The 12,410-nt window shown below is 31.6% G+C and overlaps 1 protein-coding gene across 7 annotated transcripts in view; it reads left to right on the forward strand.

The window, feature by feature from the left end:
* The window catches only part of LOC132752197 (PDZ and LIM domain protein 5-like), a 34,855-nt gene extending 25,273 nt beyond the window's left edge, over window positions 1-9,582 (forward strand). For 4 of the 7 annotated variants that reach the window (XM_060742506.1, XM_060742514.1, XM_060742526.1 and 1 more), the window contains 8 exons: window positions 858-1,031; window positions 1,779-1,964; window positions 3,455-3,492; window positions 3,942-4,173; window positions 4,612-4,798; window positions 5,426-5,546; window positions 6,028-6,143; window positions 6,895-9,582. In XM_060742506.1, the coding sequence (XP_060598489.1) occupies window positions 858-1,031; window positions 1,779-1,964; window positions 3,455-3,492; window positions 3,942-4,173; window positions 4,612-4,798; window positions 5,426-5,546; window positions 6,028-6,143; window positions 6,895-6,972 (1,132 nt within the window). In that variant the 3' untranslated portion in view covers window positions 6,973-9,582. The remainder of the gene's footprint in view (window positions 1-857; window positions 1,032-1,778; window positions 1,965-3,454; window positions 3,493-3,941; window positions 4,174-4,611; window positions 4,799-5,425; window positions 5,547-6,027; window positions 6,144-6,894) is intronic. The other 3 variants (XM_060742542.1, XM_060742550.1, XM_060742533.1) reach the window with 2 other exon arrangements.
* The last annotated feature ends 2,828 nt before the right edge of the window (window positions 9,583-12,410 follow it).

Raw genomic sequence — 12,410 nt, forward strand, 5'->3', positions numbered from 1 at the left:
CTGTTCAAGAAAATGATTTCTTAGCAAAAAGTGCAAATTGAAACTGCTTGTATAGAATGTTGAGATCCCAGACTAAATTTGTATTAAATATTTCTTTGTCTCTATTTTCACTTAATTATATAGCATGTATTTAATACATTTGTCACTGAATTAAATTAACATGCATGCAACATGCATTATTGAAACTGACATTAAAATAAACAAGAAGTGACCTTGAATTTAATTGTATTTTCATGGTGACTTTTTGTATACTGGAAGTAATAAAGGCATTTTTCCCCCTCATTTTTACATTTTTTTGCAATAGAGGTAACTGTAAGATACAACTCATGTCCATATTTTTGTATATGAAACTTAGAAAGGATATTTATAGATGATTTTCAGTTAAAAATGGTAGACTTGTGATAAGAAACAAATATGAGACATGTTTGTAATTAAAGGATTATCTTCCGGTTAATTAAATGCTTAAAGTTGTTATGAAATGTAGAAAGTTATTTTTCTGATTTATATGATTCAACAATAGAAAAATCCTTTCATTATATGTCAGTTATAAGTCAGTATGCATACCCAAATATTATTGCCATGGTGGTTATTAAAAATCTGAGTAAAGTAAGTGCTTTATTTTAGACTTAACTAAGATGCATAAAATAGACATAAAAACAATAGACATAAAGACTTACTTACATCTCCTTTTATCAGTGGATTGTCTTGTATGATATAAGTTTGTTATAATGTGAAGAAATTGTAAACAATATGCTGCTGACTTGTAGCTTCAACTTGTAGATTATATCTTACATTAGCACCCATGTTATTTTGTTTATAATAAATTCCTGCATGGGTTTTGCATGTACTTTTTCCAGAACAAATGGAGAACAGGATGAGGGTAACAAATTTGATGCTCAGGGTAAACTTTTGTACCGTCCCTCAGAAACATTTAAACTTATACGTGAGCAGGAAAATAAAGAGGAAACGCAGGAAAAGCCTGTGGAAGTAAAACAAACGAGGACAATAAGGCAGTTAGAGAAACAGCTTGGGTAATAACACATCATACATTCCATATTTGGAAAAAAAATGAAACAAGTGTTGGCTGACTGTGTTTAACTATAGTTAAACTATGTAGAATATGGTGTGTGTACTGATAGAAAATACCCTGTAGAAAAGGTAAAGGGGTAGAGGGTAACTGCATACTATAGCTCTTTTATGATTTAATCTTATTACATGTGCGATTTTGATAAAATCAGAAAGTCAAGTTGGGTTTTTATTGTTGTGTGTCCATGAAAATTCATGTGAATTAAAAAAAGGTGTAAAATAATCTAATGATATATTTTATTAATAGTTGTACACATTGGTTCATTAAACTAACATTTCTTAATTTAGCATATTAACAAATTTGATGGGAGGATAATTTTTTTCAAAATGATTAATTATTTTTTAAACCCATTAATATTTTAATAAATTAACTCAAGCAAAGTAATGTACAGGGACAAAAATTATGTATCAACACAAAGTTTTAATATTGAAAATAGTTTTTGAACAAAAGTGTACAACTGGTTTAATAGTTTAGTTTGTAGCGATTGTATTTCATTAACACAAGAAAAAGCTTATACATTAGGTATGATACAAAAGTTTTTCTATATAAATATAGTATAAAAGCTTATTGTAGTTTTGGGGGTTAAGATGGCAACAAGAAAATCCCTAGATATTTTAGTGCAATGTTATATAGCATGATGTTTGTATATGAGGAATGGGTGTTCAGTTGTAGCATGGTCAAATATTTACAGAGAATCAAATAATGTAGAAGACACTGACGCCTCTGGTAAAAGTCCGAGAAATTTTGGTGAATCAGAAATACAATACCCGTCAGAAACGTTTCAGTTGGTGCGAGAGCGTGAGCTCCGCCCGTACCAAGCAGTTTTACGCAGTCCTGAACAATCTGGTTCATTTAAAGAATTAGAGCGTCAATTATGGTAAAGTCTGCGTGAGTTGAGGCATAGCTGTGCTTGAATCAAAGAAATGCTAATTAAATTGGGTTTTTGCTTTAAATAGCTATCACCAGATTGCAGTGCTTTTTTAATAAGCTTGATTACAGAGCATTGGTTAGAATTATGGATAAAAGTATATAATATTGAAAGGCTAAAGACATTTTCTGTTTACAGCATTAATATGCAGTATATACATTAGCCTGAGATTCAGGCGCTGATATTTTTTGCTTATTCATAACATAAGCGCTATTTCATACTTGATCATGTTTTGATAGTATGTCGATTTTCTGAGAGAAGCACATAAAAAAATCGACAGACTGGAACCCAGGCTACTCTACCGGTTATACAATATCATCAGGAGGATAATGAAAATATTAATATGGAAATGAGGTCAACGCAAATAAAAACAAGGGACACCACTCTAAGTGACATCAAAACAGTATAGTGTCAAGAAAGCAAAGAGAAAAGAACGTCATCCAAATATTTCAACCTAAACTAAATTGACTGTTGTGGCGTCCCTTGTATTTATTTACAGTTACAGTTTCAGTTTATTATGTATTTATTAACGTTGACGTCATTGACGTCGTTAATGACGTCGTTACCATATCAATATTTTCATTATCCTCCTGATGAAATTGTGAAACCAGTAGAGGTATAATTAAATTATATAAATTAAACAGGTTTGTTATTATAATTTTAAATAAAGATATATATATTTTATCACCATCAATTGTTAGATTTCATTTTCCTTTTAATTTAATCGCTGTGTGAAATAAAATAATAAAAATAAAATTAAAGAGTTCAATTAAAAAAGAAAAATTGTTTGTGTTCTATAAAAGATCTTCTGCTTTAATCCTAGATATAGCTATATTTTATCATGCAATAATAGATGCTAACATATATCTTTATATCATACAATATAATGGTAGGTTTTAGAATTGCTAGTTGGCAAGTAGGCTTGAAGGGTGTAACAGGTTTAATAAAATTATTACACAATGTGGCAGATTTTACTGGCATATAATAATAGTACATAATAAATAATTAATATCCAGTGGCAGTGGGTAATTATATAGTCAAGATGGAGTGCTTTTTTTTGCAAATCTTTATAAATCCATAAGATATTTTAATTGTATGAACTGCTTTTAAATAAATATTATTGTATTTTACCTTTTTCATATGAAATTTATATATTTTTTTCGTTAAAAATCCTTATTTTAAGAGTTAGAGTATAGTTTCATAGTGTTTACAAGGTACTACACATGAACTAAAAGTGATATAATACCATTGTTTTTGTTTACTATATGTATTATACATAGTATATGAACTGTAAGTTATAATACAAATGTTATTGTTCACAGTTTATATTACATAGAGTCAGTATAGTTTATATAAATGTTATAATACAAGTGTTATTGTCCACAATTTATACTACATGTAGTTTATAAACTAAAAGCTATAAATATTGTTGTTTACAGTGATAAGCCTGCCTCACAGCCAGCTAGAGCCCCAGCAGGTAAATCTATTGTTAACATACTATCATAACATACTATCATAGACAAGTAATATGTTAGTACAATTACTCTCTTTGAAGGTCAAGAAAATTGTGTTGTATCATATTTACATTTTTGTCATCATAGATCATTATTTTAAATTGCATTTTTTTTTCAATGTTCAAATAAGCATAAGACTAAAGGCAATATTTCAGTGACTGCTGTCTGAAATTGAATCAATATCTAAAAGAAATTTTCTAATCCAGATACATTTGTGTGTTCTAAGTTGATTTATTTCTTACATATAAGTTATGACTCTTTCACTTTATACAGTACAAATGTTTGGTGTAATTATGTCTGTTAGCCTATATGATTTGACTGATTTCTTTTTAACATTTGTATCAAAACAGGATCCTTTTTGTTACTTGTTCTTAGAAATACTATCTTAAGATGGTATTTTTTTATATTACAGCACCAAAGCCAGGTGTTTGGACTCCAGGACAAGGTGGAGGTAGCGCACCACCTGCTAAACCTTTCACTCCCAGTGTGGCTCCGCCTCCTCAAGCCCCACCAGCTCCTCGTGGTGGCGCCCCACCTAAACCAACAGGTGTAGGTGCCGTTAGGGGTAAACTAGGTGATGCTGTAGTGAAGACAGGGGATGGTGGAAGGGTTCCCGTCTGTGCCTCATGTGGAGCTCCCATCAGGTTAATCTTTATAGAATTGATTTTCATATAAGTTCAACAAGCCAGTCTTAATTGAAAAAAGCCAGTTTGTTTCTTTTATGAATGCTGTATAGAGATGTTGGTGGAAAACAGGTTACTCCTTTATGAGTTATTGTTTTGCATCATGCCCTTGCATAATGTGTATTTAAAGACAATATAGTAATATTTCCTGTTTATTTATAAGTTCAAGTACCTGTTAGTATTTTGTGTTTGTTGAAAATAATGGTGAAGATTTTATCACACTTGAGATGCAAAAAAATATATTAGAATGTTTATACTTTTATGGGATTAAACAGATAATAATACTAGTTGTGTTAATTTGACATTGTGAAGAATTATCTAAGCAAACAACTGCATATAAAAGTAAATGTGTTGTTATTGTTTTGATAGGTTTGACATAAACTGTTTATTATTTTATAGAGGGCCATTTGTTGTTGCCATGGGAAAGAGCTGGTGTCCGGATCACTTTATCTGTGCCAATCCTCGCTGTGGAGAGAAACTTATAGATATTGGGTTTGTTGAGGAGAATGGATTCCTCTACTGTGAGAAGGACTATGAGCTCTACTTTGCTCCTCACTGTGCCAAGTGTGAAGCTGCTATTATAGGGGTAAAATTTTCAAACATTTGTGACAAAAATAAAACAGACTTACAAATGTAGAAAAAGTTGAATTTCAAACATGAAATTGTTTATTTACCAGGAACCTTTTCTAGATATTATGTGGTACTACTGTCTGAATGCCAGTGAACAGATATAGGGACAGTTAAACGAACTTGTTATTGACAATGTTAAATTTACAGAAAATAGTGAAGGCTGTGATCCTTCCACTATAGCATGACAGCATGCAAATTACATGTAAATGTAGGGACTTTTGGAGCGTCCGTGGCTGAGTGGTTATGGTTGTTGACTTTAAACAACATGTTCCCATCATGTGGATTTGAATCCTGATAGGGACTTTGGATTCTTTTATGTGAGGAAGCTATCCAGCTAGCTTACTGAATGTCGATGGTTCTACTCAAGTGCCCGTTTGTGCCTGAAATAATGCACTGAAGGTCTTCCTCCACCAGTAAAGCTGGACAGTTGCCATATGACCTATACTGTGTTGGTGTGATGTAAAACCCAATGAAACAAATAGGAACTTATGTTTTAATATTGTAAAATTAGTGGAATATTGCCATTGTTATTATCATTGTAGAAAAAATACCCAACAATAAATATATTTTATTTATTTTACAGGAATGTGTAAATGCTCTAAACAAGCAGTATCACCCAGCTTGCTTCTTGTGCTTTCAATGTAAGCAGCCTATAGGGGGTACACAGTTTCATCTTGAAGATGGTAACCCATACTGTGAGAATGGTATGTTATATGTTCACTTTGCAAACTATATCTCAAGTTTAAGGAAAGGTAACTTACAGGGAGTAATAAAGGGATGAAATTATTAGAGAGATAGAACTTTAATAACTAACTGGGTTGACAACCAAAAGCAAATTGAACCATAGTCATATTGAATATAGATAATATTGTTGTTTTAATTTTAATTCATTTTTATTAAATATTCTTATCATGAGTTGTCCTTTAATTGTATTATGGTATAGAACTGTTGACTAATTAGGGAAAACTGTATGTGCAACCTAGTAGCTGAGTGAGTAATTGTGTATCTGTAATATTTTGACATACTGGATAAATGGAACACACAATTCTTTTGAAATAAGTTTGTCAACTTTGCAAAACTTATTAAATTTTTTTTTATTCCTTTAATACATATTTTGTATTCCTTCACATGATTAAGTGTTGTATCATACTTTATTTAAATATGAACAAAATCTATACATTACAGATTGGCGTCAACTTTACCAGACAATGTGCTCTTCTTGTAATTTCCCCATTGAACCTGGTGACAAATGGGTAGAGGCTTTGGGAAATAACTACCACTCTGAGTGTTTCAATTGCTCTGTATGTTATATAGTATCATAACCTTTTAGTTTGAAATATTTCTATTTATAATATTTCATTTTAGGTGGAAAATTACATAGTTTTTGTTTTATTTAGAACATTTCTTTTAGAATTGATTCTCATGAAGTTTACACCTTGTAAATAATTTTAGTTCAAAAGGAGGTCCTTCTTAGGGTCAGCTCTCATATTCATCATTATCACATAAACCGCGGCGCAGGAGTGTAATAAAGCCATTTAATAAAAAACGATTTTACACTAGTGTAATAACACTTTGACGTGACGTCATTTGCGCTATATATAAACATAGTGTTAAAGCGCTCTAATGTAAGCGTTACACTAAAGGCGCATCAATGGAAAATGACTCTTTTTAACAGTTTACAGTTCTTATTTTATATATTTGATAAAAAGAATATTATATTCGTGTAGATTCAATACTATGTTTATTGAACTTGTTGAATAAAACAATATTACGCTCGCCAGAGGCTCGCATAATATGATTTTATTCAACTCGTTCAATAAATTTAGTATTAAACTACTCTCATTCAATATCCTCTTTTTATTCTGATTATGTTAAATTGTGTAAAAACATTTTGCAAACTCAAAAATTTGTTTATTATGAATTTGATTGTATAATGATGTGGGTTTTTCTTCTTTTTATTTCATCAAGTTAATATTTCATCAAGTATATATATATATAATTATTTATATAATTATTATTATTTATTCAGATCATTTTGTCTAACTTTTTCAGACTTGCCAGGTGAACTTGGAAGGTCAAGCTTTCTATGCTAAATCTGGAAAACCATACTGCAAAAAGCATGCTCGATAAAGAAGAGGGGATAACTCTAGGATATTCAAGTTGTGTAACCATAGTTACCTTAGTGCTGCTCCGTTCATTTGTGATCTCCCTTGAATGTAGTTTTAGTCAGCTCAATATGCAAACATGCCTGTTTATACTTTAACCAGAGCATTTGGAAATATAAACAGTTTATAGTTAAAATTGTTGAGAAATTTAGAAGTTGAAAGGAAATGCACATAGTTTTCTATGCTTAGAAGAAGATATAATCTCAGTTAATTGGCATGTCAATAGATATCCTGTTGGAGTGAATGACTATAATGTTTGCTAGAATTACTCCATGTATGTATGTTAATATATCATGATGACACTTTCATCATATAACACGTTTTCCATACATATTTAAGTAAAATGCTCTCTAGGTTAAAAAATTACCTGATCACTTTATGAAAATCTCCCCCTTTTTTGAATGTGTACAAATTACTTTCAAATTTTGACCCAAGTGTTAATAGATTGTTCTAATTGAGTGAAATTTTGTTACTGTAATTGTAAAATATGTTTTTGTTATTTGATCCCTGAATTATTGACATTTTCATGTCAAACAAAATCAACAGTTTTTTTTTGTTGGTGTTTTTTTAAATAGATTTTGGAGATACCTAATTTGTTGTGCAAAACACAGTTATTCTTATGAACCAAATGGAAGAGGAAAGAGAACAGTAAATGTGCTTTTAGCTAAACTAGAACTTACAGGTTAAGCGCTTGCCTAAATTTTTAGGATACTTTGATTTTTAGAGTAAAGCTGTATAGTAAAGATGTTGATATTTTTAAGTGCATATTTATATTGTAATCATGTACACACTTTACCTTATGTGATATATTCTCTAGGAATTATGCATAATTGTCAATATTTGCTCTACTATATGTTTGATGTAATATATGAGAAACAAACTTTGATGATGTAATATAAAGCCTTAATGATGTATAATTTAACTCGACTGATGCCAAAAAAAGTTCAATGTAAATATATTGACTGTTTTTGCAGCTTTGTAAGCTCAGTGTATGCACCACACTCTGTTCACTTTTTAAATGCTATATATTATTTTGGACAAAAGAGAAAATGTACTTTACTACACAATAGACTGTGTATATAGTTGATGATAATGTATCTGTTTTTGTAATGTATATATACATATATACATATGTTCACCACAGCTGTTTAAGGATTGTTGTTTTATTTTATCTACATTTTCTGTATATTATACTGTATAAATGACTAATTTATCATGACTACCATATTTACCAATGCTTTATTTTAGATGATAAACATATCACATTTAACATAGTGCCTTTATTCTGCCATCCAATGTTTGAAACTACTATATGACAGCAGTATATCACCATGGCAACTTTATGTACGGTAAATGTGGCATTAGAAGAAAAGTCCACACATTATTTGTCAAAACTACATTAAGCTTTTTGTTCTAACTTAAAGTTTTGATATTCAATTTTTCATTAAAATTATCAATGAACAAAGTGAGAAAAATGTTATTTCATGAACAAAAGGAAGATGTGATACTTCTAATAATATATGATAGTAAATGTTTTAGAGGTAATGACCTCCTGATGGAATCTTATGTTTGATTTCGTATTTTTCGAAAATGGGTTTGATTTTTCACTTTTTTCAGGTATGTCTTCTGGTAAAATAATATAGAAAGTGACTAATATTGAAAGTTATTGTTTGTACAGTAGCATTTAAATGACTTACATTTATTTCAGGCATTATAAGACATTAATTTGACATCACATATACATAACTGCTAGTCCAGAATGTGCAAATATATGGTGTGAAGTTTATATGTAGGAGCAATGGTTTTATAAATATTTCATGTTGGCATGGTAACCGGGTGCAATTTGATTTTTATATTGATAATATATATTGTCTTTAATAGAGGTGGCATATCAACGGAAAGAACATAACACTGACAATCTGACTGTAGTAGAGGTATATTATGAAATCCAATTGATTCTGAGTGAGGAAAGTACTTGCAGTTGACAGAAATTTCTTAAGTGTAAACTATAGATTTTCATGTTTCTATTAAAATTGAAAAATAATTGGTTATACAATATAGCTGTCCACAAAAAGCTTTTTGATTTTGTTTGTTAAAATTTTGGCTCGATTAAATGATACTGCTCACCTCCCCTTTCAGCATTTCTCATAATGTTTTATCTATGTATGAGAAATGAAAAATTTGGGGATATATTAGAAATTTGAATTATGATGAATGTAGCAAGAAACTCGAGTTTAAAAGGTTATTAAAACTAAAATCTTGTGTATAAATTGCTTTCCCTGCTTGACGTATTCAGTATATGCAACTAAAATTGGAAGAAGATAATTTTGATAAAAAGTTTTTATATTTTTGAACCATTTATACTGGTGGCTAGCTTTGTTTCTATCAGTGTTTTTCTATTTTTTCCATATTTGTTGGTATTATATTAAGGATGGATTTAGTTGTTACATATGTTTATACATATTATGTTTGTTTACATATATTGCTGAATGTGTTAATTATACTATGCTTCCATATGGTAGTTACCCTTGGATTGATGTACCTTCTAAAGTAATAAAAAAGTAAAAAAATCCAACACTTCTTTTCGTTTTATATTTTCATCTAGTAAAAACAAAATTCAGGTCTTGTTAAAATTATTAGCAATTTCCAGAATAAAATTTTCACTAACCAAAAGAAACAACTTGTATCCCCCCATATGATACAACTTGCTGATTGATAATTGTTACACAGCATATGAATGAAAATAAATCACATGTATATCTTTACTTATGAAATTAAGCCCACACAATTTAACGTGGTCAGTCAGAAGGACATCCTTTTTGAGATATCGGTATAATGACAACTATAACAACATCATGTTATGCGATTCATTTATTTTGAGAATGGTACTAGAATGAAATATGATTAAACATTGAAATTTTGTGAAGGCATGCATATGTATGCTGAAAATCAAGTTCATTGAAACCAGTTAGATGGGAAATGTATATTATTATGCCCCCATTTCGAAGAAAAGGGGGTATATTGCTTTGCACTTGTCTGTCCGTCGGTCCGTAGACCAAATGGTTTCCGAGTGATAACTAAAGAACCCTTAGGCCTAGGAACTTCAAACTTGGTATGGTGATTGGTCATGACCAGTAGATGACCTATTGATTTTGGGGTCAAAGGTCAAGGTCACATTGACCTCGTAGGTAAAAACGGTTTCCGATCAATTAACTAAAAACGCTTAGGCCTACTTGATATGGTGATTGGTCATGATCAGTAGATGACCCCTATTGATTTTGGGGTCAAGGGGTCAAAGGTCAAGGTCACATTTACCTCTTAGGTAAAAATGGTTTCCGATCAATAACTAAAGAACCCTTAGGCCTAGGAACTTCAAACTTGGTATGGTGATTGGTCATGACCAGCAGATGACCCCTATTGATATTGGGGTTAAGGGGTCAAAGGGCAAGGTCACATTGACCTTGTAGGTAAAATGCTTTCCAATCAATAACTTAAGAACCCTTAGACCTAGGAACTTCAAACTTGGTATGGTGATTGGTCATGACCAGCAGATGACCTACTGATTTTGGGGTCAAGGGGTCAAAGGTCAAGGTCACATTGACCTTGTAGGTAAAAACTGTTTCCGATCAATTAACTAAAAACGCTTAGGCCTAGGAACTTCAAACTTTGTATGATGATTGGTCGTGACCAGCAGATGACCCCTATTGAGTTTTGGGTCAAGGGGTCAAAGGTCAAGGTCACATTGACCTTCTAAGTAAAAACGGTTTCTGATCAATAACTTAAGAACCCTTAGGCCTAGGAACTTCAAACTTGGTATGGTGATTTGTCATGACCAGCAGATTACCCCTATTGATTTTGGGATCAAGGGGTCAAGGTCACATTGACCTTGTATGTTAAAACGGTTTCCGATCAATAACTAAAGAACCCTTAGGCCTAGGAACTTCAAACTTGGTATGGTGATTGGTCATGACCAGCAGATGACCTATTGATTTTGGGGTCAAGGGGTCAAAGGTCACATTGACCTTGTAGGTAAAAACGGTTTCCGATCAATTAACCAAAAAACGCTTAGGCCTAGGAACTTCAAACTTTGTATGATGATTGGTCGTGACCAGCAGATGACCCCTATTGAGTTTTGCGGTCAAGGGGTCAAAGGTTAAGGTCATGACCAGTAGATACTTGATAACCCTTATTAATTGTTTGATCACTGGGTCAGAAGTCATGCATAATAACCTTATCACATGACTAATTGGCTGCTGATAGGGGGCATACATGTTTTACAAACATATCTTGTTTAAATATCATATCTGATTTATTTTGAAATGTTAATTGTAAATTATACATTAATAAATCAGTTGAAATATCTTTCAAAAAAATTCAAGGAAAATATGATTCTAAAATCTTATATATTACAATTTCATAACAGTTTCACATACATTTTGAATGATAAATTGTGAAGAACAATCCTGAATCTTAAAACAAGAGTGATCAGTGAGCTCATGTGTTGCCTGATGATAGCCAATTTATTAAGCAGCTTCATTCAGGGGCGATTGGACAGTTTGTCCCCTATATGTTCTTTGTAGCATGTTGCAGTAACTGTGTAGAAGGAGACACAAAATTCATTATCAAGGCCAAAATGCTTTTTTTATTCAAGGAGCATAACTTGGCCAAAAATCATTCAACTGAAAAAGCCATGTAATAAGGGCAAAAAGCCATGTCATAAGGGCAAGTACTTCAGATGCCAATCAATCCTGTGAAGTTTCACTCTAATTGCATTAATAGCGTAAGAGTAGTCTGGACAAAACTTAAAAATATAAATTATTTAAGGGCAATAAAAATGCTGAAAATATGCACAACTAGACTTGGTACTGATCATTCTTGTAAAATTTGGATGAAATTGCACAAGTAGTTTTTGAGTGGTCCGAATAAGTTTTGTGATGACTGGCCAGACATGCTAAAGAGAAGTGATCCCTACATGTCCCTGCAGGTGACACAAAACAGAAATAATGTTTGTATTCGTTTAAACTAATATATAGCCCTCGGCAGAAATTTTTGCTGTTCTTTTTCTGAAGTAACAAAGGACATAACTGAACAAGAGGGCCATCTTTAAAAGAAGATTTTTTAAGTTTTTACTATATGCATATAGGGATAATCAATGACCCCCTGGGGCAGGGCCCAATTTTGACTCCAGGGCTTTTATTTGAACAAACTTGGTAGACACCCATTAGAACATGTTTCATGCTTAATATCTTAGCTCTAGCTCTTTGGGTTCTTTAAAAGAAGATTTTTTAAGTTTTTACTATATGCATATAGGGAAAATCAATGACCCCCTGGGGCGGGCCCAATTTTGACCTCAGGGCTTTTATTTGAACAAACTTGGTAGACACCCATTAGAAGATGTTTCAT

This window comes from Ruditapes philippinarum, unplaced genomic scaffold, assembly GCF_026571515.1.
Source record: "Ruditapes philippinarum isolate M1 unplaced genomic scaffold, ASM2657151v2 ctg2100_1_1_1_1, whole genome shotgun sequence".
Classification (NCBI taxonomy): Eukaryota; Metazoa; Mollusca; class Bivalvia; order Venerida; family Veneridae; genus Ruditapes; species Ruditapes philippinarum.